The sequence below is a fragment of the Clupea harengus genome, chromosome 7 (genome assembly GCF_900700415.2).
Source record: "Clupea harengus chromosome 7, Ch_v2.0.2, whole genome shotgun sequence".
NCBI classification, from domain to species: domain Eukaryota; kingdom Metazoa; phylum Chordata; class Actinopteri; order Clupeiformes; family Clupeidae; genus Clupea; species Clupea harengus.
The window spans coordinates 18,691,840-18,715,935 of NC_045158.1; the positions used below are offsets into that span (position 1 = coordinate 18,691,840).

Genomic DNA, 24,096 nt, shown 5'->3' on the forward strand with positions numbered 1-24,096 from the left:
TGTATTGAGACTGATGATGAACTACATGGCAAATGGAGCACCCCCTTTACACAGGCAGGTACCGAGAGGACAGGTGAGGACAGGTGAGGACAGGTGAGCTGAGGACAAACCCCCCTCAGGGGCGACTAAGGTATCTGAGAAGCCCAAAACTTCTCATATAAAACAAATCTACAAAAGGCAATAAGAAATGATCAAACAGAAGCGCACCTAATTTTACCAAAACAACCAGCTCTGAGTGCGTGTGTGTGTGTGTGTTCTCGAGAGTGTGTTCTGTCACCTTATAGCTCTGTTTTGTAGCGAAAAAAGAAACAAGAGAACAGAAACGAGTGTGAAGAAACACGTGGATTGTTGGACGCACAATGGTGCGGCAGGTTTTATTTTGCTTCCTGCCGGCCCTGAGGGTGAAAGATGGCACAGCAAACAGGCAGGTTGTTATTCGGTCGGGGAGATGAAGCGGCCTCACTCCATTACAGAGCCATCTGCACAGTGTGTGTGTGTGTGTGTGTGTGTGTGTGTGTGTGTGTGTGTGTGTGTGTGTGTGTGTGTGTGTGTGTGTGTGTGTGTGTGTGTGTGTGTGTGTGTACAAGCGTCTCAGACAAGGAGAGGAATGGCTTTCACACTCAGCATATCCCCCTGCTGGGAGAGACCATCCACAGCCCACACACACACATACATGTAGACACATATACACACACACACACACACACACACACACACACACACACACACACATAAGCACACAACACACGACAGCCACACAGCAACAAAGGCTGGCCTCAATTATGCTTTTAGATAAAAAAAAGGGGGGAAATCAGCTTAGCCTAATGGAGGGGAGCAGTGGTGGAGCGAGAGGTGAGGTGGGCCCAGACTGATCACAGATCAGAGCCACAGATAATGGGGATTTTTTTTGGGGGGGGGTGTCCTGTCCAGGCATTCATGGCTAAAAGGCCACTTGTTTGAAGTAGGTCAGTTGTGGCTGACGTGGGATTCGGGGGGCTCAGGGCGCCTTTGGGAGCCTGGGGCTCGGACAGGAGCAGAGGGAGATGTGGGTGCTGCGGGTGGAGGAGTTCTGGGCACAGGAGGGTGGAGGCGCCCCTCCCCCCCCCCCACCTCCTGATCCCCTGCTTCCACCCACTGAGCAGTGTTGTTCTTGGGGCTCAACTGGTGGAGAGGCTGGCACAGCAGGGGTCATGGGTTTGATATCCAGGAAGCACCCATCCACATGAAAATGCTGAAACGCAATGCCCCTTAATGGATATTAGGAGGTCCTTAGATTGCCTTAGCTTCTCCTTAATCTCATGTAGTATGTACTAGCAAACCACTTACATAGCCCTAAATGCATAAAGTTCTACTAAAATATATCTCGAAATTCCCTTAAAAAAAAAAAGTTTCTAAAAAATTTTGTTTAAATATTTCCTAAAAAATAGTGTTTCATAAGGACGGTGAGGAAGATGACAGAAGGTGGGGATTATGAAGATCCAGGCCTTTCTCTGTCAGTATCAGTCAACAAATCAGTCAACTGATGGATCTCAGACAGCCTATCAAAGGTACAGTGTGAGAGACACAGGGATGTTTGCCAGTAGCTGTCAATTTGTGTGTGGGCCTGCGTGATTAGCAAGAGGCATGTGTGTGTGTGTGTGTGTGTGTGTGTGTGTGTGTGTGTGTGTGTGTGTGTGTGTGTGTGTGTGTGTGTCTGTGAGGGAAGGCGTCTGTCTGACTGTGGCGCTGATCGGATTTCAGACTCGGGGCCAAGCCGTTAGAGAACACAGAGAGACGTAGAACAACACAGAGTAAAGTACAGATGAATAGAGCAAGAACACACACACATACTCACTCAAACACACACAGACACACACACTAGTGTGGACACACACCCATATACATGCCAACACCGGCATACAGTATACAGCATTTATACACAGTCAGACACACACACACATACACACACACTTACACAGAACAATACCTGCATACCCACACACACACAAACACCCCAAACACATGCACACACACACACACACACACACACACACACACACACACACACACACACACACACACACACTCACACACACATGTAACGGCGCACACTCACACACCATGAACATCCAATGCAAAGTGACAGACAGCTTCTAGGCACTTAAACAAGCCTCAACAGGGCATGATAAGAGATGGGCGTAATTAGCTTTTTAACATAACGATAATGACTCTGTAAAAAACACAGGATCCATAAAAAGTTTAATAATTCATGAGGTGTGTGTGTGTGTGTGTGTGTGTGTGTGTGTGTGTGTGTGTGTTCATGTGTGTTCATGTGTGTACTCACTCTGACAGGTGGGAATGTCGCAGTACTTCCAGTAGATTCCGTCTTCATGGTCTGCAATGTAGCACCAGGGTCGAACGTCACCATCCGGGTTCCTTTAAGATAGCAAGAGAGAGAGAAAGAGAGAGAGAGAGAGAGAGAGAGAGATTTAAAACCATTTACTTTAAACCATTACAAATAAAAACAATCCATATAATGTCAATCATATGTCATCAATGGACAGAAGTGCCTGTCACACACCACACTGTTCCTCATATAAAGAGCCATGATGTGTTTGCTGGTACAGTGCACATTCCATAGCTCCCCATGACTCCAGCTAGAACCTAAACTTAACTTAAACAAGGGCCTCGAACACCCCGCCATGTTTCCTGACCTCATAGGAAGAGGAGAGCTATAGAGCAGCCTCCATGATGGACAGGACTCATCAAGAGACAAAGAGAATGACACAGAGAAACATTGGCAGAGAGAGACAGAAAGAGAGAGAGAGAGAGAGAGAGACTCATGGTGAAGAAGAAGAAGAAAAAAAGAAAGAGAAAGAAAAACACCTCCAGCAGTGGCATGCAGCCTGTCAGCAAGACTAAAGTGCCTGCTTATGAACTGTCAGTCAGAGAGGAAAAGAAGAGAAGTGAGAGAATAAGAGAGAAGAAAATAGAGGAGCCTGTCCTCCTGTTCCTCCCTCCCTCTCTCTCTCTCTCTCTCTCTCTCTCTCTCTCTCTCTCCCTCGCCTTTATCTCCTGTGTGCTGGTCGTCCCCCCCTGGGGGCTGAAGCCAGGCCTGTCCACCTCAGCACTCACACTCACACTGGGCTTAGTGCTCAGGGCTTTGTCCTGCTGCAGACAGGGACCTGCCGAGCCTGGCTCCTTTGTGTTATAGAGTGAGAGAGAGAGAAAGAGAGGGGAGAGAGAGAGAGAGAGTGGAAGAGTACGAGATACTGAGAGGTGGGAAAAGAGAGGGAGAGAGGTTGAGAAGGGGAGAAAAAGAGAATTAGAGAAACAGACAGGATGAAAGAGAGAGAGAAATGAGAGGGACAGAGAAGAGAAAGGGAGGAGAAAGAGCTTTGAGCTTAGCTACCTTTTAACCTCTTATGTCTCCGACTCCTTGAAAAGGAGCAGGCTATTGATTTCCAGCGGAGCTGCAGGGTCTGACAGGGCCAAAGATTTAAACAGAGGGGGAGAGTCTGAGAGAGTCGGAGTCTGAAACTCCTCCAACCTCTCCCTCCCTCCCTTTCCTTTCTCCTTCCCTCTCTCTCTCTCTCTCTCTCTCTCCGTGGGCTGAGAGAAGGGTGTCCCCGTCAGGGTATCCTCTAATAACCTGAAACCTCCATTCTTCTTTTCCACTGCGGCTGAATAACAGGGCACTTGTCCCCCCCCCCGGTGATATCTGATGACAGCCCATTGTGTGGGGAGATCTGAAGGGCGTTTCCATCTCTTTTCTTCTTCTATCAAAAACACTTTCCACACTCGCTTCATCTCGTTCATAACAGAGAGGCATATTGATCGAGACAGCCTTTTTTTATCCGGGGGGGGGGGGGGGGGGAAAGAGGGAAACTTAACCTTGGCATGAGACTGACTTAACCACTGAGAGAGGCTTTTTTTCTTAATTCTGTTGGAGGAGAGAAATAATATCCAGTATATTGTAACATACCCCCCACTCGCACACACACATACACACACACACACACACGCACACATTTACATGACTAAATCAGAGACGTTTTCTTTACGAACGCTGGGAAAGAGGGACAGGGGGAGAGCGTGTTCTGCACTTGCGGCGTTCCTGGCTGGATGCTCATGCCAACTGACGGGCAGTTCGTTTGTGCTTTACGTGCAGCTTTGAATAATTCAGGCCAGCCCCTCGTCTGACGCCTGTTTTGGAAGGCCTCTCCTAGAGGTTTCACATTTGCAGCACCGCTTGGGTTCGAAAGGTCACCACCATAACAACAGGGAGATTAAAGAAATAGTACACACAGATGAACATGAGCACACACGCTCTCTCTCTCTCACACACACACACACACACACAGACACACACACAAACAGACACACGCACAGACACACTCTCTTTTCCACACACACTCTCTCACACCCTCACATCACATATGTGCTGTCAAGCCTCACAGGTTTATCTGATACACACACACACTGCTGACGAGAATGATCACCTTGAAGCTCGAGCGCTAATTCATCTCCTCATTTTTGGGAGCTAATCGCTCCCCCAAGGGTCAAAAGTAAATTACTGCCACTGTGCAACATGAGAGGTACGACCCCGCACCCCCCTCCCCACCCCACTCACCCAACCCCCTGCAGCCCCAACACTGGGCGTCTTTGATCAACAAACAGTCCGGAGGAGGATCCCCAACAGCCACACTGGGCCCAGGGGCCACTCATGCTGTCTCCTGTCATGCGTTACCCATACAAACCAAAGACCCCGCCGTCTCAGGCTCTCAGACTGCCCAGACATGAAGGGAACAGAGCAGGGAGAGGCCTGAATGTGGGAGACGGAGAGATTGAGGTAGAGAGAGAGAGAGAGAGAGAGAGAGAGAGAGAGAGAGAGAGAGAGAGAGAGAGAGAGAGAGAAAGCGAGAGGGGGGAGTAAGAGAGAGAGAGAGATGAGACAGAGAGAGAGAGAGATCTAAAGTGATACTGTATATGCAGGGCATTGATTCTAAAAGACCTATAGACCCTTAGACATTCAAATCACTCCTGAATCTTTAAAACCCTCAAAAAGAATTGTACTGTATAGTATGCATGCATTTCTATTTATGTGTACTTGTTTGTATGTTCATGTAATTGGACGTGTGTGTGTACACGATTCTGTGTGTGTGTGTGTGTGAATGTGAATGTACAGTATCTGTGAGCAGGTACAAGCTAATGTTAGACTGTGTATGTGTGCTTAAGCGTAGTTCTCTTTGCACATATGGGACTGCAGGCAAACTCCTCCTCAGACTTTCACCCTCTCACGGTCACTCATGGTCAGCCCACTCAAACACCCTGTAACACAGGATGGCATTTTAATGGCACTTTTAGCGGCATCGTTCCGCGCCAACCCCACCGCGCTGGTCATCACCGGCACCGAGACCCATCTGAAACTTCACACAAGCAGCTGTGTGGACCTGGCGTCCCTTCAAAGGCTCCCCCTCCAACTCTAATAACCATTCCCTAGGGTTCCTCTAATCATAAAATGTATGATTAACTTTCAGAAAATCTGGCATGGCTTATCTATAAAAGCACATGCTTCAGTAATACCTCAGCGTGAAATATGTGTGAAACCTGTGAGGAGGAGAGGAAGGATAAAAAAAACGCGAGGGGCTCCACGGAACATGCGGGCCAAACACCCTAACCAAAGGAACTCCTCACACCACGCCCTCAGGGTCACATCAGCCTGTGTGCGCTCGCCGGGCGTATCAGTGGCCGACGTGAAAGTGAGCTGCCCACAAGAAGCATAATCTGCGGGAATGTTGAGGTTTTCACTCTCCATTCTCTCTCTGTCTCTCTCTCGCTCTCCTTCTCTCTCTCTGTCTCTCTCCTTCTCTCTCTCTGTCTCTCTCTCTCTCTCCTTCTTTCTATCTCTGTCTCTCTCTCTCTCTCTCCTTCTCTCTCTCTGTCTCTCTCTCTCTCTCTCCATTCTCTCTCTCTGTCTCTCTCCCTCTCCTTCTCTCTCTCTCTCCCTCTCCTTCTCTCTCTCTCCCTCCCTCTCCTTCTCTCTCTCTGTCTCTCTGATGTAATGGCATTTTCATTTCTGGCTTGTGTTTTCCTAAAAGGTAATGATGTCAGTGAATTACAGGCCTATCATTTCTTGGCTTGAGTGACACATGTCCGTGTAAACTACTACTAGGACAAGCACAGTCCTTGTGATTCACAAGATATTAATCTTTATTTTTTCCTTAAAACTATAGAAAATATTTCACTGTAATGTGAGGGTCCCTGCATTGGGAAAACCGGGAACTAACCCCCTTAAAATATTATAATGTGAAAACCAACCCCTTAACTGTATATGAATCCTTATACAATATGCTTATTATTCCCCTGTAAGTCTCTAAAATAAGGATTTCTGCTTCGCTGGTTCAGTGTTCTCTTAGCCTAATAAAGGTCTATTGGTGAAGAATCACGACCACATATACCTCATCCTCACAGCTTTGTAAAGAGAAGGAAAAGAAGACGAGGACCGCAGACATATCCACTGAATCTAAGCAGGTGTAGTACATCTACCCGAACACCTCCATTACACGGCCCATTCCAGTTAAGACGTCCCAGCCCCCAGAGAGAAGCACCTCCACTGCTCCACAGCACATGTCTCACAATAGCAGAAGTATAAGACCATACTCATAATACCACATTCAGCCACAGCACTATATCTAAAACATGTTTGTGCCCCCATCTGGTTCATCTCAGCCATTCCCGGCTGCAGGCACTCAGAGCCGTACCCCACCCTTGGCCATAACTTTGGTGAATTGGTGGTGCCGGTGACATCTGAGGTTCCACAATAACGGCGGAGCCCCTATGGAAACTCCACAGGCCGCCTGGAAACGGGGAGTGACACTGCATTCTTGTGTCAAACATGGGGTTTCTATGTCTGTGTGTGTGTGTGTGTGTGTAGGAGTGGGAGTGGGAGGGAGTGCATGTTAAAACAAGCCACTGCATACATGTGTGTGTGTGTGTGTGTGTATGTGTGTATGTGTGTGTGTGTGGGTGGGTGTTTGCACGTTTTGCAGCATGTGTTCATAAATGTGTGTGTCTGTGTCTGTGTCTGTGTGTGTGTGTGAGTGTGTACGTTTGTGAGTGTGTATGTGTGCATGTGTATGTATGTGTGTGTGTCTGTGTGTGTTTGTGTGTGTGTTTGCATGTTTTGTAGCATGTGCTCGTAAATATGTGTGTGTGTGTGTGTGTGTGTGTGTGTGTGTGTGTGTGTGTGTGTGTGTGTGTCTGTGTATATGCCTGCATGTGTGTGTGTGTGTGTGTGTGTGTGTGTGTGTGTGTGTGTGTGTGTGTGTGTGCGGTTGTGTGAATGTCTGAGAGCACCGTGTGGAAATAGCAACACACAGGTCTCTTGACCTTTTCCAATGCAGTATCTGTGCCCTTAGTGTGGGGATTACTGCCTGACCCACCCCTGCCTGCACTTCCCCCGTGTTTTGGGTTTGTTGTTTTACGGTGCGCCGTAAAGATGAAATGTAGGGGCCATTAGCCCCCTCTCACAACACTGGCCCTTCTGCCTTTCATGTGAGCTCACTGTGTGCAAGAGCCAACAATGGGATGCACTGCCAGGTTACTCAGAATGTTCAGCACACACACACACACACACACACACACACACACACACACACACACACACACACACACACACACATGCAGACATATACACAAACACACACAAACATACACATGCACACGTACACACACATGCACACATAACACATACACACACACACACACACCCCACACACATACACACACACATGACATGTGCAAACACACAGACCCACACAGGCACACACACACGCCCGCACACACACATGCACACACACACACAAACACGCAAACACACATACAGCCAGGCTCACACAAGTATATATACACACACACGCACACACTCACACACACTAAAATATTCTCCATCTCCCTCTCCAAACCATCTGCATCTGATTGTGTGCTTGAAAACATCTGTTCATCTGGACAAAAATTATCCACCTGTACCTCCTTCACTGACATATCGCTATGGCACGTAACCACCCTGAGCATTTAACCTCTGATGTGGAGGGATATTTCTCCATCACTCCATTTCTTTCTCTGTCTTTCTTCATCTGTCCGTCATTCCTCCCTCACAGCCAAACTATTTTCCTTTCTTGGCTAAGCTACTGAACCAGATGCTGCTAAAGTGACCAAGCTGCTGTTAAAACTATGAGATTACTTGTCTGACCATGTGCTGGTTAAAGGTGTTGTCCACGATTCTAATCCTATACACTTTTTGTCAAATTCAGTGAATTGCTCATCACGACCCCCTAGCTTTCCTTTGAGTGTGCATGCTCAAAACATCTCCTATGTTCATACACAGTCCTGACTCTGTAAACAGGAAGCAAACATAGTGGCCCGGATCGAGCCATAAACAATACCAACCAATCAACACGTTTCTTCAGAACCATGGAAGGGAGTGGTGTGATTTGGTCATTTGAGCTCATACATCAACAACCTTTTGCAGAATTGCGGACTCTACCTTTAAATAATGCTTGCTATCTGACCGGCTTTGGATGAAAGTGTTTTATAACAGAATTTAGTTATGGGTCAATCAGCCAGTAAAAGGGTAGCCTGATGACTGACTCTGAGTGCTTTATTGGCCGCATTAGCACAAGATTACCATTATTCTGAGATTTTCCACAATCAAAGCTTTGGCAGCCTATCTTACACGACGTAAAACTGATCGGATAAGACAGCCGCTGAAATTTCCCCTGTTTGACCAAGATTCCAACCCGCAACAGGGAATGATTGTGTTGTTAGCAATATAGCCTCTGCGCCAGTAAATAAGCAATGGCTGTCTTTTCTGATGTGTGCGGTATGACTTGCAGCAACAGATGAGTGGGTCCAGAATCTGGATAGACATTTAGTTGTGTTGCCAGGGTCCCCATTCTTTCTCACCAAAAGTGACATAATGTCTTAATGAGGACTGAGCCAGGGGCATGACATGTTAAGTAATGGGGCTGTTTCATCACTGTGTTGTGACACACGTTTGTTTACACCAAGAAACCTGCCTGATCAATACGCAGTCTTATTAAAGGTGAGCCTTATTAAAAGATAATGTTTCAACGAACACTAGCTATTAACACAGACGTTGACATTTAGCAATCGGACTGTTCATCTTGTTGTTTGTTATTTACGGTCAGGTTCTGTACTCCGTCTTGTTGTTTGTTGTTTACGGTCAGGTTCTGTTCTCCATCTTTGACAACAGTGAACTCTGGGAAAGATCAATGCCAGGACAGGTCCAAATCCGTTCCAGATGGACCTTTTACCCCGGACCAGAGCTCTAATCATCCCCAGTCACCAAGTAGAGGAACAGAAAAGTGTTCTCTCTCTCTTTCTCTCTCTCTCTCTCTCTTTCTGGCTGTTGTGGTTTACCAGCTTTCTAGCTTTCCTGCCAATAGTTTAGTGAGAACACAATCCAGAGAGCATCATAGTCGGAGCTACAGAGCGACCACTCTGAGCCAAAGTCATCGCAGAGAGAGTGCATGCCTTGCTAAACACTCACTTGCTGAGACTTATCTCTAAGGGTGGTGACCCAGTTTTGAAGGCTAAATGTGAGACGTTGCAGATGATTCAATTTGAGTTCATGACAACTTAGATGTCCTCAGAAGCAGTCTTCCAATCCCCAGTGGAATAACCGTATTTAACTATTAATCTGAGTGGTCTGATCTGCATTGTTTTACACGGCCTTAAAGGTACAGTCCTCAATTCTGGTAAAAGGTTGTTGATATTTCAGCTCCACAGCCAATCAAATTACACCCCTTCCTTCTTTGTTTGTCTCCCATTTACAGAAACAAGACTGTGCATGTACATTAAAGGCTCAGCAAGGAACGTGAGGAGTATTATGCTGAATTCAATGAAAAGTGCATTATAATCAAGGACTGCGCCTTTAATCAGAGCAGTTTGATCTGCGTGCTGTTTTATACAGGCCCAAATAGGTCTTTTGATGGCTGAAGAAACGGGGTTCCTTTTGGCGTGTGTCTGCCTCCAGTCTGTGTGTTTTAATAGTCTGGTAGAGACCCAGGCAGAGCAGAGCCGAGGCCATTGCCACAGCAGAGAGCCACAGAAGTGCCAAAGACTCTGCTGGCCCTATCGGTGTAATCCTTGGGCTTTTCTTTCCCCCTGCAGCTTGTGTTGGGCACTGGGTCATCCCCGTGGACTCACTACTCACCCCTGCATCTAACCTTACTGTCAGACACAACAATCCCTCCACTCAGCTCTCATAGAATTCAGTCTGCAGAACTGGGCACATATCAAAGAAGGGGACTGAGAGAGGGAGGGAGACATGGAAAGACAGGCAGAGAGAGAGAGAGAGAGAGAGAAGGGGGCGTGACAGAGAGAGGGTGAGATAGAGGGAGAGAGTTCAGAAAAGAGGTAAAGGAAATAAAAAAAGGGGAAAAAAGGGTGGGGAAATAAAGGGGGAGAGAGAAAAAGAAAAGAGATGGTTGGAGAGAGAGAAAGATGGTTGGAGAGAGAGGAAGAGAGAGGGAGAGGAAAAAGAGGAAGGGTGGGGAAACACACCAAGCGTTTCTCTCCTTTTAGGGTTAATTCCTCTCTCTCTCTCTCTCTCTCTCTCGCTCACTGCTGACCATGCCCAGTAGACAGAGCTGCTGGCCCAAACCACAGCTCACAAATCTGTACCGGATGTCATCTTAGTCTGGGCCAGATCTGGGCCAGATCCAGACAGCAGTCTCTCTCTCATCCTCAGCCTCATTGTGTTTTTTTTTGCTGGCTGATCTCGGGCCCTCCGGTGCTTCTGTGAGAACCCGAGCGACGCGGTGCTGTGTGACTGAGCTCTGACCCGAGGCAGCCCCCAGTGTTGCTGTAAGGGTTGGCGGTGCCAGTAAAGGCCTCAAGGATGAGCTGCGAGGGCCTGGAGGGGGTCGCTGAGTAACGCCTCGCTGTAGGACACTCCACTGTCTTTGTTCCTCGTCATGGGCCATGTGATTGATTCATCACCGTTAGAGGGCGAAAATGGAAAAAATGCATGATGCTTCCCGACATGAGTCGATGACGAAGAGTGAGTACTACTATTGTGTTTGTATGTGCGTGTGTGTGTGCGTGTGTGTGTATGTGTGTGTGCATGTGTGTGTCATTACGCAAAACCTTGTGAAGGTTTCCAGACTGACTAGCTTATGTGTTACTGCTGCAAAGAGTGAGTGTATGGTGAGTGACTGCCTCCGCATGCACAGGAACAGGTCCTGCTAAGCCGTCGCTCTGTCAAATGTTTCCAAAGACAACCGGCTGACAGATTTAATCCATCTCGTAAAAAAACTCTCCCTCCCTCCCTTCCTCCGTCTCTTTCTCTCTCTCTCTCTCTCTCTTTCTCTCTCTCTCCGAGCGGCAGGGCCACAGAGTCAGGGTTGGGAGAGCCGGTCGAGGAGAGGGAAAAAGCATAGCCGCCGCCACCGTCGCTGCCGCGCACCGCAGGCAAATCCCCGGGTGCTTGTGGCGCTGAGAGATTTGAGGACGACTTTGCTTGTACAAACTCTTCAAGCACTTCTGCCTTCCCATGCTGACAGGAGCAGGGGCGTGAAAAAAAAAAAAGGAAACAAAAAAAGAGGGGAAAAAAAGACGCTTACGCATTTGTGACGGCTGTCAAACATCCGAAATTTGACTACGCTTTTTTTTCTTGTTTGGGGGGCTTGAGGAAAGCTCTGTGAGAAAGAGGAGTGTCTCGGTGTTGACAGAAAGGACGGTTCTCCGCTTCTCCGCTTCAAGGTCCGAGATGCTGTGTTAGATTTACCTCGTGTCAGCACGTCCAAGATGAAAAACAAAACAAGCTGAATTGAAAAAGCACGGAGCACGGCGAGAGAACAAAACAAAAAAGGAGAAGAACAAAAGAGAACCACAGAAGTCTGGACTCTATTACATGTTCAGTGCCTGGCTTCAGGTTTGCGTCAGACAAAAGAAATCACAACAGGACATTACACAAGGGGCTTTAGACAACCACTGCCATCAGCTTCATTGCCATGCCCTCATTCCCCTTAGCAGCCTTAACCCCCCTGCCAAGGGGAATGGGGGCATAACAAACACACACACAGACATACAAACACACATACCCATACACACCCACACATACATACACACACACACACACACACACACACACACACACACACACACACACACACACACACACAGACACACACACAGACACACACACAGACACAGACACAGACACACAAAAAACACACCCAGACAAAAACACACAAACAACAAACACACATGCCAGCCCCCCAGGGTTGCGTATGACTGGCTGAGCACTGACCTGCAGAAGTTATGGGGCCCCAGTCCGCCCTCTCCATTGGGGTACTTGAGAGTGTTATAAGGGTGCTGGAAGGTCTCGTTCCAGAAGAGGCAGGGCTTCCCCCCCAGCAGGCCCGTCTGGTTCTGCCGCCCCCTGTAGTCCTCGCCATTAGCAGTGTAGCACTCTGCACGCGGGACGAGACAAGACAGAAAACAAGCAATAAGAGATAGAGCCCTCGCTGCCCTACTGAGATTTGGTCCACTGAAGACCTTTTAGTCCCACACGCAATGCCAACACATGTCCTAATTTCAGCTCCGTAAACAGGGGATCATTGATAGAGTACGTCTCGACAGAATAGGATTTAGGATGAGTATTTACTGTAAATAATAAAACAGATTGCTATATAAACATGGATTTGCAATTCAAATGAATTTGCTCTTCATAATCTGTGTATGGGACCATTACAATGAATTACTTCTGGCATGCTACATGATGAGGAAATGGAGACATTCATACTGTTGTTCCTTTAACAGCGCCATGTTTCTGTTTATGATTAAAGATACATTCAGATTTTATCAGCTACGGAAAGCAAGCACTTATGTCTTTACTATCCAGACATATTTCCCATGGTTAACATATAGCACAACATTACACAAGTGACTGAGTAATGAATAAATAAATAATAATACCATCCTGTTTATCATTCTGGAATATTTAGTTTAACATTTAGACACTAAAATGTTGTACTGGCTAATGGGTAAATACAGTCAGGAATCATGAAAACCTACCCCTGCCTTAAGAAAAGTGATTCTTTCACCATTGTTTCATTTTATAAACATTTATAAAACAAGATTTAAGCCAAAATACACAATTTGAGGGCATATGAGGTCTATCTTTGAGAGTCTGAAACTGTACTTCCGGAAACCATTCATCCTCTGCCGGGAATCATGCCAGCTGAGGGCCAGCTCGGGGCCAGTTCATTTTTAGAGTTGCTCGTTATTTTTAGTTTTTGTGTTTGCTTCCACTCCTTTCAAGTCAAGCCAGGCACTATACGCACCCAACTCCCTGCCATTTCCTTTGGTTAGCAACAGTGGCTGTTGTGAAACGCCTCATTTTGAGCTGGCCTGGTGAACAAGACCTAAAAGGCGCATATGTCCATTTCAGAACTCAGAACAAAAAGAACCAGGATCCGTTCTTCAATCAACTGGCTGATGACTCATCAAGTGATTTGAAGAACCAGCCTCTGACAGGTCTCTTAGAGATCCATGTAAAAGCACTGTTCGCAGACAACATCATGTGAAGCGTCATCATGTGAAGCGTCTTCCAAATTCTGCAGCTTTGAGTTCAAAGAGACTTTTAAATAGCAGACAAAGAAGAACAACAACCAAGAAATCTCAAACTTCTCCAGGAGAATGTGCAGCCGAGATTTTGGAGAACGATAATAATGCTCAGTGGAACAAGAGAAGGAATATTCTAGGCCATATTCGTGTTTTGATTCTGAAAAGAATAAGTAGCTATTTCCCTCTCATTTCCTGAATGTCAGGGTCAATTAGAATGGTGAACTGTGCTTTAAAAAATATCTGTATATATTTTAATTAACCCCAATCAGGGTGTCAGCAACCAGCTTCATCTCTGCAAAAGGCATCGATGGTTGAAGGAAAATGTCATCCCTCTGCGATCTCTCAGCGTTTCCTCTCTCTACCTCAAATTAGCCATGTTCTCCTCAGTAGAAACCGCACGCGTGTAATTCATCTCGCCCGCCGGCTCGCACTCCAGTCACGTGACGTGGCGTGACACGTGAGGCCAGTGCGCCGCAGAAAGCAGGAGATATCGCAGTGACATTAAAAAGGACAGATTCACATAAAAAAAATGAACATGCCTGGCAGTGGTGGCATTCTGTGGTTGTGGTTGTAGGGGCGGGGGAGTTGGGGAGTGAGTGTGAGTAAGAAAAGAATGGCACACCAAAAACCCCCGGGAACACTGGAGGGAGTTTCAGGGCAGTTACACTGTGGCCGTGAATCAGTACTGAGCCCGTCAGCTGGAACATTATCAGGTCTGGAGAGAGTAGCTCTGTCCTTCCTGCATCGTGTCTTGTGCACGGGATCAGGGTGAAAGACTGCTGCTGTAGTTTTGACTGGAAGAGCAAGGTGCTAACAACACCAAGGTCCTGGGTTTGCTAACGTGGAGCACACGTACTGATGAACATGTGTATCTGTGCTTAAGGTCACTGAGGATAAAAGCCTTTACAAAATGAATACATCTAAATGCTATGGTTAGGGGGAAGGAACTGGATGGAAAAAGAAGAGAAGTGTGAGGCCCTCGTCCCGCGAAGGTTTTTTTCCCTCTGAACCGTCTTTTCGGTGCGACACTTTTTTTTTGCCGCAGCTCAGTGTTTTGGGCACTCGGGCTGCAGCTTGGGGGCGGCCATCTTGCGGGCGGCTGTGAGAGCAGCCAGCGAGTTTCCAGGCCGGACTGCCGGGAAGAGAGAGGGCGCGGCGAGGGTGAGCTCCACCACAGCAGCAGCAGCAGCAGCAGCAGCAGAAGCAGGGGTTTGATGTGGTCACTGCCAGTCATTTTCTTGTGGTGGCGAAAGGAAGCAGAGGCTATAAATGGGACGATGAGATAAGAGCGCGTGAGCCCGTCGTAAAAGATGACTTGTAGATGCCTTTGAGGAAAAAAAGAGGGAGCCAAAAAAAGAAAAAAAAAAGCATGCTGGTGGATGGATGGATGGGGCACTCATCTATTCAGAGTGTGACAGTTTGCGAAGCTTGGGAGAGAGAAGGTGTCGGTGCTGACTGCCTGTAACGATCCCACCACCACCACGCCTGCCCGCCCCCCGCCCCCCCCCCCCCCCCCCCCCCCCTGGTCGCTGAGCGACTATCGCGCCCCGTGCGGCCACATGACGCCTTTGTTGTGGTTGGATCTGAGTGCTTGATGGAAAACAGAGCCACCGCCTCATGAAAGGCTAACTACACCACCCCAGCCCAACCTACCCCCCTCCACACACACCACATACCACCACCTCCCTCCACACCCCCATCCCCACCACTCCACCCGACTCCATCTCCACCTCCACAAACCCCTATAAAACGGAACGCAGATCTAGAAAACAGAGCAGCAGTCAGCAGGACACAGAAGGGCCCGCCTGACACCACACCACAGACCCCAAAAATGAGAGTGTTCTATTTTCTAAGGAGGGCGAAAGAGGACCTTGTGGATTATTTGAAAAGAGTTAATCACCCTGTCATTACACTAGTAGCTTTTTTATTTTTTGGGGGGGGGGGTCTTGGCTGGAGGGGGGGGGTAATTACTTCCACATTGCCACATCAAATATGCTTGTTCTTTCTCTGTAAAAGAGGAAGAAACATCAGGGTGGTGGTTAAGAGCAATTCGTACAGAAGGGAAACAAACAAGCATCCAAGACAAAGAAGTGAAGTCGGGTCACATGGGTAAAGAAGGGGACTGAAACACAAGCACTGATCATAGACAAAAGCATCAGCCACACACTTATGTGCATGTGAAGTTTGACTGCTGAGTGTGTCACACAACCAGATTTAGATTCATTGGCCGAGGATGAAACTCCTCGGAAAGAAGAAGTTTGGCTTCTGTGAAGACAGAAGCTCAAAATGAAGCAAATATATCACACTCAATCACAAAGAATAATCCAAAAAAAGTGTACAATGGGTAACTCAATAAAAAAAATCATATAAAACAAGCTGAAACTACACAAACAATAATGGATGCATTTCTGCATTTCCACACTCATCTCCTGCTAACGATGTAGCACATGTGAGATAAATAAAAATGAAAAGGGGAAGACAAGCCAAAGTTATCACAGCTCTAGTGGAAGACACTATTCATCTGATGCAGCCCACATGTCTACTGACTGGAAGGCTCAGACATTTGCTGACACGGACCTGTGAGATTTTTCAGACCTTGCCGAACATTTGCAGCGCTGCTATTTCAGTCTGTCGTCATTAGACGCAAGGAGGTGGAGGCCATCCGTTATGATGGACGAAGAAAAATTTCAAGAAATGAAAAACATCTGTAAGAAATGAAAACATGTTGAAATGACAGCACACCTCTGTGCAGTGAGGAAGGTGTTGTATGACTCTGATTTCATTTGGTCATGGCCAGGGATCAAAAATGTCATACAAATGCGGTTTTTCTATTACTATGTAACACTAACATTGCAAGTGTTCGAGAGTTATGACTGGGGGGATAAACAGAGGAATTTGTTGTATTGGTAGGAATTGGTAGTACTCTCTGACATTCACTGCACTCCCAAAACCATTGCTGCCTGCCCGCCATGCAGACGCAGCAACAGCTTGCTTCATTACTGTGCGCAGTCAGCCATAAGCTCAGCAGAAAGATTTCCCCCACTGGAGTCGGTGTTTCTGCCAAAGTGTGCATGAAAAATCACACGTGAACCAATAAGACGAAGCCTTTCGAATGAGAGTCGGGTGAGAGTGACAGAGAGGGACGACTCAATTTCACCCTCTGCCACTATTGGCAAGAGTTTGGTGATACATTATGTATCATGATACAGGGGTGACGATTAAATATATATTGCGATATACTGCGATCCTGAAAGCAAAGCAATATATTGCGGGATTTTTTAACCCCTGCAAGCACTGCTATCAAGCGGTCAGAGGTTTAAACACAACACAAACTGAACCACTGTCTGCCGCAAACCTTTGCATGTAAACAACGAATTCAAATTAGATACAGTGTTTTTGAGAATCGATAGAATACCACAAAACATAATATTGTGTACCGATATCCTCTTACACCCCTACTGCCACTGAGCCAGCTGCAAACATCCAGGAAAAATTACCTGTGACAATCTGACAGTGTCCTCAGACGGAAAACACCGCTGTCTAAAACAGGATGTCAGAAGTGCCAAGCCACCCGCTCAGGCAGCCAAAGCAGACAGACAGAAAGACAGCCAGAGACAGACCTCATTTGACCTCACTAAGAAAACACAAATACCCTTCATTCTATCCACATGCGCGTGTATACCTTCTCTTAGTTATCTGCATGGTTCTCTGGTGGCAGAATACTGTGGCTGCACAGATGGAGTGAGTAAAGGTACAGCAAATGTTGACCAAACGCCAAATGTCTCCTGTTGCGATCCTTTTCTCTGCAACCTGGCATGCCTCACAGAGGTACACTTATATCTCGATTTGAGGAAGACCTCCAACTGTCTCAGTTCTCATTGGCACAATACAGCCAATGTGCTAACCACAGGAAACCATTAGCATCTTACCAAACGGTGAATAAGAGGCAGCTCTCTCTGCTGAGGGACGACCATATCTGACCATATCTGACCATATCTGACCAGCAGATGACCAAATGATGCCACACTACATGGGCTTTGAGTTATGAATGTGGCCCACACACATCAGTCTTGATTAGGCTGATGGATTGCACTGGAAGGGAAAAGGACACTTTTGAAAGCAGCCCGGCCCCTGGTGCTCAGCGTCCGCCCTTGTCCACCACGCACCGCGCCACACAGCACACCGTAGTGCAGTGCCGGCTCCAGAGTGTGATTCATCTCTCACACTCACACAAGTCTAAGTAGACAAGGTCGCCGGGTTAAGCAAATAAAATGGAAATCGCTGGCAAACTTAGCGCACACCAGTGAACTCACGCTAAACCAAAACTGACATCAAAGTAAACAGAGGACGGCAGTGGGAAGGAGAAGAGAGGAGAGGAGAGGAGAGGAGAGGAGAGGAGAGGAGAGAGGTACTAGGAGGGCAGAAGAAGAGAAGAGAGGCATTGACTTTTAAGTTTCCTTTATTACCAGTCAAAAAGACATTAAAAACCCAACCACAACGAAAAGTAAAAAGTCTGTACCTCATTTACCTTGTAAATACATTTTTCAATCCCCCACACTTTAGTGAAAGTCTGATAATTTTATAATAACTAAATTCAATTCTTAATTGCATAGACAAAGAGCAAAACATCCACACCCCTGTGTCAGCATCTTGACCATCTGTCTGTCCTCCTCCAACTGAATATTTAGCCTTAAACATCCAACAAGTGTGTCAACCTCCAGTTCTCCAGAGAAGGCACACCCTTCCCTCCTGGATCTAGGTGTGCTCTAAATCTCACGTACAGTGCTCCACTGGAGATCACCCATCCTCTTCTGAATGAAGCCACAGAGACCGCTAACTGCCTTTAGGGGAAGAACCTGATTTAAAGAAACCTCACCACCTAGACTTCTTCACACTAGAGAGAGCCTGGAAGTTCCTCGCCTTCACACACACCTGATAGAAGGCCCTCTTGCTGATACTGTTGGGCAGAAGAGAGGGAAGGAGAGGATAGAAGAGGAGAGAAGAGGAGAGGAGAGGAGAGGAGAGGGGAAAGGTGCAGGGAGGAAAGGAGAGGTTAGAGGAAGAAAAGAGAAGGGAGGAGAGGAAAGGAGAGGAAAAAGGTGCAGGGAGGAGAGGAGAAGAAAAGGGAAGAGAGAGAAGTGGGAGACCAGCAAGTGGGAGAGAACAGAAGACAGGGAAAGGATCAGAACAGAAGAGAACAGAAGAGAAGAAGTAAAGAGGGAATGAGAGGAAAAGCAGAGAAGAGAAGAGGTTCCAGAGGTCCTCTGCTTCAGAGGTATACATTAACCACGTTACAAAGAGGTCCAGTTGCAATCATAAACCTTGCCATAAATCATCTAAATAATTAAAGGCTGCAGACCATGGGAAAGTGGGAGAGAGGGGGCGACAAAGAAACCAAAGGCTACTGGAGAAATGGGGGTGGGGGGGGGGGAGACAAAACCAACTTTTAAGCACATCACATTGTTGGCCATCCACATTTAAGTACCCTAATTTTCTCCCACAATAGGGATTGGAGCCAGAGTGAAGTTGGTTTCATTTACATTTCCTTTTGTTATGAACAGGTCATAAACTCCAGGCTCATAAAAGTAACAGCAAACAATAGAGATAGAGAGCAGCCACACTGGAGCAGCCTTCAGCCTCCACAATGGAGCAGCCTTCAGCCTTCAGCCTTCACACTGGAGCAGCCTTCAGCCTTCAGCCTTCAGCCTTCAGCCTCCACACTGGAGCAGCCTTCAGCCTCCACACTGGAGCAGCCTTCAGCCTCCACACTGGAGCAGCCTTCAGCCTTCAGCCTTCAGCCTCCACACTGGGGCAGCCTTCAGCCTTCAGCCTTCAGCCTTCAGCCTCCACATTGGAGCAGCCTTCAGCCTCCACATTGGAGCAGCCTTCAGCCTTCAGCCTCCCCAGAATCCACTCCACTGAGGGCCGTGGCCAAACACGGCCTCACACTAGCAGCCAAACACACAAAGGAAACGCTAGACGACGCAGAGGCAATGCGAAGGTAATGGAGACGTGAGGGAACACGAACACAAGGGCCTGTGTGTATGAAGTGCTGTTGAAGGGCTGGAAAGCAACAGGGTGAGTGTGCATGCGTGGCTGTGTGTGTGTGCCTGTGTGTGAGTGTGTGTGTGTGTGTGTGTGTGTGTGTGTGTGTGTGTGTGTGTGTGTGTGTGTGTGTGTGTGTGTGTGTGTGTGTGTGTGTGTGTGTGTGTGTGTGTGTGTGTGCCTGTGTGTGAGTGTGTGTGTGTGCGTCCGTGCGTGCGAGCCAGCGAGCGTGTGTGTGTCTGTGTGTGTGTAAGTGTGCAGTAGTACATGGCGTCTTGCTGTTTTTGAGTGGGGCGTTAGCGCTCGAGTGCCAAATGTGGGTGTATTCTTCTCTTGTCTTCTCTTCTCTTGTCTTCTCTTCTCTTCTCCTCTTCTCGCCCGTAAAGAACAAGAGTGTAAAAAGATCTCGAGCGAAACTGGAACGCTGAGATTCACCATTAGAAGGCATAGCGACAGAAGCACACATAAAAATGGGGAGTCCCCAATACCCACAGCATTCCATACCATCCACCTCCCTCTCTCTGGTACGGCAGGAATGACAGGGAGAAAAAAGGAAAGGGGACATTTCAATCAGCTAAGTTGTGGTTGTGTTTTAAGATGCATCCGATATGGAAGGCAGCACAAAAGGCCTTGTTGTTCTCTGTGGGAATAGGCTTCTATGTGTGTCTGTGTGACAGCCTCTGTGTGCGTGTGTGTGTGTGTGTGTGTGTGTGTGTGTGTGTGTGTGTGTGTGTGTGTGTGTGTGTGTGTGTGTGTGTGTGTGTGTGTGTGTGTGTGTGTGTGTGTGTGTGTGTGTGTGTGTGTGTGTGTGTGTGTGTGTGTGAATGCTTGTCTGTGTGTGTGTGCCTCTGTGTGCGTATGCCTGCATATGTATTGTGTGTCTTTGTGCATTGCGTGTATGTGTGCGTGTCCGTGTGTGCGTGTGCATGTGCGTGTGTGTGTGTGTGTGTGTCCGTGTGTGCGTGTGCATGTGCGTGTGTGTGCGTGCGTGTGTATGCCTATGTATGCGCTCATCCACCCACTTCTTATAACAGCTCTTAGCTGAGTGTCCACCCACAGGCTGTGAGTGCTGTGGGTTATTTCAGGCCTGACTGTGAGGACTGTGCTGCAGCTCTCTGACACTCTGCCTGCCTCTCCACTCATCTCCATCACCCAAGCTACCCCCCCCCCCCCCCCCCCCCCCCGACTCATCTCCATCACCCAAGCCCCCCCCCCCCCCAACTCATCTCCATCACCCAAGCCCCCCCCCCAACTCATCTCCATCACCCAAGCTACCCCCCAACTCATCTCTATCACCGAAGCTACCCCCAATCCCCTCCAACTCAGTTCTGGGCTGCAGGCTGCTGCTGGAGGGGCACATTAAAAATAGCCCTCTGCCTCACTATATTACTCAAGAGGTAAATGGGAACATGTGAGGTGTGTGTGGATGTGGAGGGGAAAGAACAGCATTCTGGCATTTGGAGTTTTGGGAGCTCTCACCCTTAAGTGAGAGCAAAGGGAATCGGGAAGATTGGAATAGACCCAGTTCCTGTAAGGGAGATGATGTATGGACACACACACACACACACACACACACACACACACACACACACACACACACACACACACACACACACACACACACACACAGACAGACATACACACACACACACACATACAGATATATATACAGGGACAGAAAGAGAGAGAGAGAACGAGATAGAGAAACAAGCATTCACATATACAGGTAAAGGGCAGCTTCAGCACCAGACTGACAGATCCTCTCGCTGGGCTGGCCTGCCTGCACACAGGGCTTAAGCATACTTCAAAACATGGGCATTCACACAATGCGGACTCGTACGTGTGCATTTGTGTCTCCAAAGTATACTAGCTTTGCTGTTGCGGACACGTCTCTCAGCGCACAAGCTTAGTGGCTGAAATAATATCTCTGCGTCGTGTGAATTTACGGCAAAGGCTGTAATTTTTTTATATGTCCATAGATTTCTTTCCCCCTTCATAAACGTTTACTCTTCTATCTAAACAGAAATATACGTCCTCCTTAAAGAGCTTCTCTGCCTTCACACACCTAACAGGAGAGAGGTGCCGAGACAGAAACACACCTGTTTTAGATCCCCTCGGTTTTTTTTGCTCAGGTTTATTGGCATGTCAGGAATGTTAATTATATGTGGTTGTAGGCTGGCACACGGGGCTTCTCAGGGCATGTGTGTGCAGAGGAGAATGCGCCACTCTACTCCACACACTCTGATCCTATTCCTCTGGCTGGGGAGTGATTACAGTAGAGAGGAGAATGGGAGGCCTGGGCAGGGGAGGGAGAATCAAGAGAGACAGAGAGCAAGGCAGACAGACAGAGAGACAGGCAGACAGAGAGAGAGAGAGAGAGAGAGACAGACAGTCAGACAGAGAGAGAGAAAGGCAGGCAGACAGAGAGACAGGCAGACAGAGAGAGAGACAGACAGACAGAGAGCAAGGCAGACAGACAGAGAGACAGGCAGACAGAGAGAGAGAGAGAGAGAGAGAGAGAGAGAGAGAGAGAGACAGACAGTCAGACAGAGAGAGAGAAAGGCAGGCAGACAGAGAGACAAAGAGATAAATGGACAGAAAGAGAGGGTGAGCCAGATGGTTAAAAAAGTAGATGAGTGAAGAATGGGAGGTCTGAATAGGGGAGGGAGAGAAAGAAAGAGAGAGAAAGACAGACAGACTGACTGGCAGACAGTCCAACAGAGAGAGAAAGAGAAACATTGACAAAATGACAAAGAAAAGGAGAAACAGAGAGAGTGAGACGGATATAAAGAAGAAGAATAACGAGAAAGAGAAGAACTTACAGACACAGACAGAGAGATGGACAGAGATCATAGGCAGACAGAGAGATGGAAACAGAGTGAGAGGGAAAAAACAGGTGGAGAGAAACATCTTGTGAAGATTTTGGAGGGCTGTACAGAGAGGGCCTTGTGGATCCCCTGCTTTCTGAGTGCTGCATGATTAATGACTTTTGGTAAGTGCTACTGCGTGGTTTTGCAACTGCCACCCACGGCACCGATCACAAGGATAAAGGTGTAACAGACGACGACAGAGAGGCTTCCAATGACGATGACGATGATGATGATGATGATGATGATGATGATGACTCCTGGTGTGTGTTGTTCCGTGGCTTTGAAAACGGAGAAAGAGAGGACAGAAGCCCTCCCTCACATGGTCTTGCTCAACTTCAGAGCTCTGGCTTCTGGAATGTCCCACACACACTTGTCACACACACACACACAGACACACAGACACACAGACACACACACACACAGCTCCGCTGATGAGTGAAAGCGCTGAGACATACTGGATGAGCTGTGCACTTTGGAAAGAACATTAGACCTCTTGATGGGTGATTGTTCCTATAATAAAACTTTAAAAATTGCATGAATTTGTTTAGTTTTTAAACAGCTCCAGGCAATTCATTTTGATTAAAAGTGATTACAGAGGATGTGCTGTCGGATTCTGGCAGCTGTCTGGCAATCCAGCAGCTAGCCACAGATCCAAGGGCCTCGTCTGACTACCACAGACAAACGTCCAGAAACTCAAGGGGAGAGTGAGAGAGTGACAGAGTGAGAGAGTGAGAGAGAGAGAGAGAGAGAGAGAATGAGGGACACAGAGAGAGAGAGAATGAGGGAGATAGAGAGAGAGAATGAGGGAGAGAGAGAGAGGAGGCCCTGCTGTACAAACACAAACCATCTGGGTTCAATGACCTAACAGCAGGCTTGCACGTCTTCACACATCAGAGAGAGAGCCCTCCTGTTTGTTTTGTCTATCTCCATAAACGACAAATACAACTATTGGCAAAGTCCATACATTCTTCATTCCCCTGCCACAGCCATCGCACTCCGTCCTTTGATCTGATTCAGAGGAAAGCTCTTTTCTCCTTTCTGATTTTGTCTGCTATGCCTGGTTAAGGTGCTTGATGTTATCTTCCTTCATGCTAACTTTGGCTTATCTCACGTCACCTTGCGAACATTTTCGAAAAAGGTCACATCGCTGTGGTTACATGCACCCTTGCAGTTCCGTGACATTCTTCTCTGTGACGTGACGTGAGTCTCACTGATAGTCTTATCGTCCCGATTGCTCGGACGACCAGAGAGAGAGAGAGCCATGTGTGTGTTATTTATCACATCAGTTAACAAAAAACACTTCACTGAACCAAAAAAGGTACACACAACCCTCACAAGCTGCAGATGACTTCAAACATAACAGAGGACACAGCACTGACAAACGGTGAGTGGGAACCCGCTCCTGTTCACCGTGGGGGAAGAAATAAAAGCGATGAGGTTTTTCTGTGAACTGCTGGGCTGCTGCAGGAAGACCTGTCCCTGGTACACCCAGCTGTTTCTGCTCAGTGGCCAGAAAAGAGAGGAGATGAGGAGGGTTCTTGGG

The 24,096-nt window shown here is 47.6% G+C and overlaps 1 protein-coding gene across 1 annotated transcript in view; it reads right to left on the reverse strand.

Moving 5' to 3' along the window:
* Window positions 1-24,096, reverse strand: part of kremen1 (kringle containing transmembrane protein 1) — a 49,969-nt gene that overhangs the window by 15,953 nt on the left and 9,920 nt on the right. Inside the window, exons 2-3 of the mRNA XM_031570748.2 lie at window positions 12,320-12,482; window positions 2,324-2,415 (exon numbers count right to left, since the gene is read on the reverse strand). Of these exons, the coding sequence (XP_031426608.1) occupies window positions 2,324-2,415; window positions 12,320-12,482 (255 nt within the window). The remainder of the gene's footprint in view (window positions 1-2,323; window positions 2,416-12,319; window positions 12,483-24,096) is intronic.